The 3,635-nt window shown below is 44.8% G+C and overlaps 1 protein-coding gene across 1 annotated transcript in view; it reads left to right on the top strand.

Annotated features, from left to right (window-relative positions):
* MYBBP1A (MYB binding protein 1a) overlaps positions 1-3,635 on the top strand; it is a gene marked incomplete at its 5' end in the record, with an annotated part of 58,658 nt that overhangs the window by 19,967 nt on the left and 35,056 nt on the right. Inside the window, 2 exons of the mRNA XM_017742970.1 lie at positions 1-127; positions 1,658-1,726. Of these exons, the coding sequence (XP_017598459.1) occupies positions 1-127; positions 1,658-1,726 (196 nt within the window). The remainder of the gene's footprint in view (positions 128-1,657; positions 1,727-3,635) is intronic.

Raw genomic sequence — 3,635 nt, 5'->3', positions numbered from 1 at the left:
AAACCCAGGTTGTCTGAATGTGAAGAAGGTGGCTGTTATCTATCAGCAGGCACTGACCCAGTTCCTTAGTAAACGGAACAGTCCCCTTACATGCTCCATGTTCCATGATCTCTTCAAACGCTTCCCAGTAAGTGCTGCTGACTGTGTGCTATGTTGTCTTCTGCTGGCTCCAAAGTATGATTATAATTCTGGGGAAAGTAGGGAGAGAAACTTCTCTGCTTTACTGCAGACTTTTGAAACTGCTGTGAGGTTTCCTTGGATCTTCACCAGACTCTTAATTCTGCATGTTCTTATAGCAACACTGCAGGAGGCCAGGATCTTATTTATGGTTTGGACTGGGATACTGCATGCAGAAAGCAGGTGAACAGAAGGCTGCTCTTTAAAACATGGCCTAAGAAGCTCTAATTTTTTACCAGTATTCAAGACAAGATGGAGGAGCAAATTTTGCACAAAGGCAACACAGGTCACCTTGTTTGAACAACCAGTGTAGCTCCTGTCCAGCTCTGCTCCGACTGCATGCTCAGTTTCTCAGTTTTCTTCCAAGAAGGCTGAGGAGTGTAAAGTCTAATTGGAATCTAATCTCTAAGCCTGATACTCAGACTGTGCAAGTGTCTGAAATGTTTAAGGTATTTCCTGCAAGCTTGACCTATGCCTGGGGCTGGTCTCCACGATGAGGACAGCCAGTTTTTAAGAAACAGGCCTTGGGCCTGAATGTCATACAATTCTTCAGGGATTTTTAGGTCAGAGCAAGCTAGAGACAGCTGCCAGAAGCCCTTTCTTGAAACCTTTTAGAATTGATGTCTGACATGAGGGTGGGAGGAGCTGTAGGCTTGTGTAACTGGGGGAAGATGCTTGCAGACTCTGAGGGACTCTATCCAGGAGAGAGTTCCTCTGCTTGCCAGGTTTCTTAGGACACCAGCCCACGATGCCTCATACGTAAGTTTGAGAAATGGAGGGAGAGCAAGGTTGTGTGTTGCCCACATTGACAGCAAACCTAAGATCCCATCTGCAGGTTTGTAGAGCCTGTGGATTCCATATGACTGTTCCTTGTAGAAATGTCTTTTAAAATCACCACATCCACGTCTTTCTAAATACCTCCAGGGATGGTGGCTCAACTGCTTCCCTGAGAAGCCTGTGTGAGTGCCTGACAACTCTTTCAGTGAAGAGATTTTTCCTAATACCTAATGTAAACCTCCCCTGGTGCAACTTTAGGCCCTTCCCTTTTGTCCTGTCATTTGTTCCCTGGGAGAAGAGACCAGTCCACATCTGGCTACAACTCAACGTGTTCTCCTTTGCCTGGAACTGGGGCTCTGCACAAAGTGAACTGACACTACAGAAAGTGTCATCCAGATGCAGACTTTAGTCATCAGTAAGCAGAACACAGGGGGTGAAAAATACTTGCCTGATTTTTCCAAGTGAATAGAGGTGAAGAGTTTTGCTGCTGTGTTCTGTTGTGATCAAAATTTCACTCAGAGGTGGTGTGAACAAAGCTGTTAATTTTCAAATAAGCTGTTGCTGATTTCTGGGCATTTCTCTTTCTTGTGTCATTTTCTTCTTACTCAAGAAGCTGTGTAAAATATAGACTATTTTGCTTGAAAAACAAACTCCTGTCTGTCAGCAAACCACTAACAAGAGACTGTGTCTTTCTTTGTTACAGATCATGTGTAAGCCGTTATTAGATACTCTTGTTGAGTTTATCACAGCAGCAGCCAGGCAACATCAGCAGGTAAGAATGAAAGTAAACAAACAAAGCTGTAAAACAGTCAATCAGAGAAATCATTTAAACATGGCAGTTCAGATGATTTTTAATATGTTTATAATATGCCTTTAGGGCTGCCCAATTTTGGAAGTGGCTTCTGGGGGACCAGAGCTTTTGCAAATACTGCCTTGCTGCTTCAGGTGTGTGAAGTTGTGGAAATGCCACACAATATATCCACAATCATGGGGGTTCTTTGGTAGCATCTCCTTTAAAAACTGCCTGCAGCTTTCAGGGTTGAGACCAGATGGTGGTAGGCATTGACTCCAGTTGCTTATTCCTTGATTACTTCCTTCTTGGTAAGATGTTCCTTGGTATTAATGGACCATGCTGTAATCCCTGCCTCCTCATGCTACCTCGAGGTCAGGTTCTGTGCCTTGCTAGCTGTCCTGCATTTTCTAGTCCATGTGTTGCTATATTTAGTTTAAAACCACCTGTGCCACAGATCTGATTTTTGATGGTTGGTTGCCTGTGCCTGACTAACACAAAATTACTGGGGCCTTATCAATAAAACATTGCAGGGTGAGTGCACAGCTCAGTGTTGCTGGTGCAGGGAATGAGGCCTGTCTGGATTTTCACTGCAGTGGGGGGGCCTTCCACACAGTTAATAACCAAAACCCCTCTAGGCCAGTAGCACTGTCTCAAAACTTTCCCACCCCCCAGCTGTACCCTGTGTCTGTCTCCTGCAGAAGTGCATCCTAGATTGATCTTTCTGTTTCATAAATAGCTGTTTTATTGTTTCTGATCATTGGAGGGAATGTGAAGGGGTAGGTATGTGTTTACAGTAGGGCTGTTTTACATTGTCAGTGTAAATTGCAGTTCAGACTGTTTTACCCAACAGGAATGGCTTTGATTTAAAGAAGAACAAAACAAACAAAACAAAAAAAAAAGAGTGAATTAAGCTATTAATAATTTCAGTGGATGGTAATAAGGATGTGTTACACAAATAACAAATTATTGTAAGGCCTATACTTGATCCCATCCTCAAGCGACCAGAACAGCATCCCAAGCAGACAGCTCCATTATGTGGGTATCTTTGCTTCTCCACAGGGAATAGCATTGTCCTTCTACCAGGGCTTCCACAAAGCTGCTCGAGCTTTGTTTGCAGAGCTTGTTTGCCTGTAGGTGGGAGGAGTAGGGGAGGACGTGTGGAGTGTGTGGGAGCTGGGTACAGAACATGGATATACTGCTGTTCAAACAAAGGCACATGGAGAGTGAGCTCTCGAAAGCCTGTGGAGCTTGGAGTTGCAGCTTTACATTTTTTATGCAGTGCTTCCTTTTCAGGCATTCTGGCTTCCCAGCATCATATGTCCAGTTTGTTAGGTCTTCGATTAAATTTCCCCACTGATTCTCAATGCAAATGTGCTTTGGTGGTATCCTAATGGGTAGGGTAGAAGTCAGGTTAGGTGGGTGTACATGGCAAAGTGATGTGGGTAAGGCAGGGGGATAACTTCTCCCTGGCAGCTTCTGGGAAAATGAGGTGGAAGAACTCAGCTTCCAAAAGGGCTGTACTAACTCAGAGTCCTGAAGACACCAAAGGTCTCATGGTACTCTGAATTTGGCCAGCCCTGATGACTGAGAGGCAAGTGGGGTGGTCTTCCACTTTTAGCCCTGAATATTGACTTCTAATCATTAAACTAGCTTAGTCCCAGGGACTGGAGGCTTAATTTCTGTTCTAACACTCCTGTTGTTAGTGGTGATTGTTCTGGATATGGCTGCTGCATCTCTGTGGACAGCTAATCCCACTGGGATTCTGATTTGGCTCTGCAGATACCTTTAGGAGGGTGTCCCCAGGGCCGTGCCAGGTGGGAAGAGCCATACTCTGCATGGGAAGGTGGAGGCTTAGCTCTGGGCAGGTATCTTGTGTTGGGCTGATAAT

Source organism: Corvus brachyrhynchos, unplaced genomic scaffold, assembly GCF_000691975.1.
Source record: "Corvus brachyrhynchos isolate BGI_N302 unplaced genomic scaffold, ASM69197v1 scaffold99, whole genome shotgun sequence".
NCBI classification, from domain to species: domain Eukaryota; kingdom Metazoa; phylum Chordata; class Aves; order Passeriformes; family Corvidae; genus Corvus; species Corvus brachyrhynchos.
Note: the sequence above shows the minus strand (reverse complement) of the source record. Positions and strands in the feature narration are given on the sequence as shown.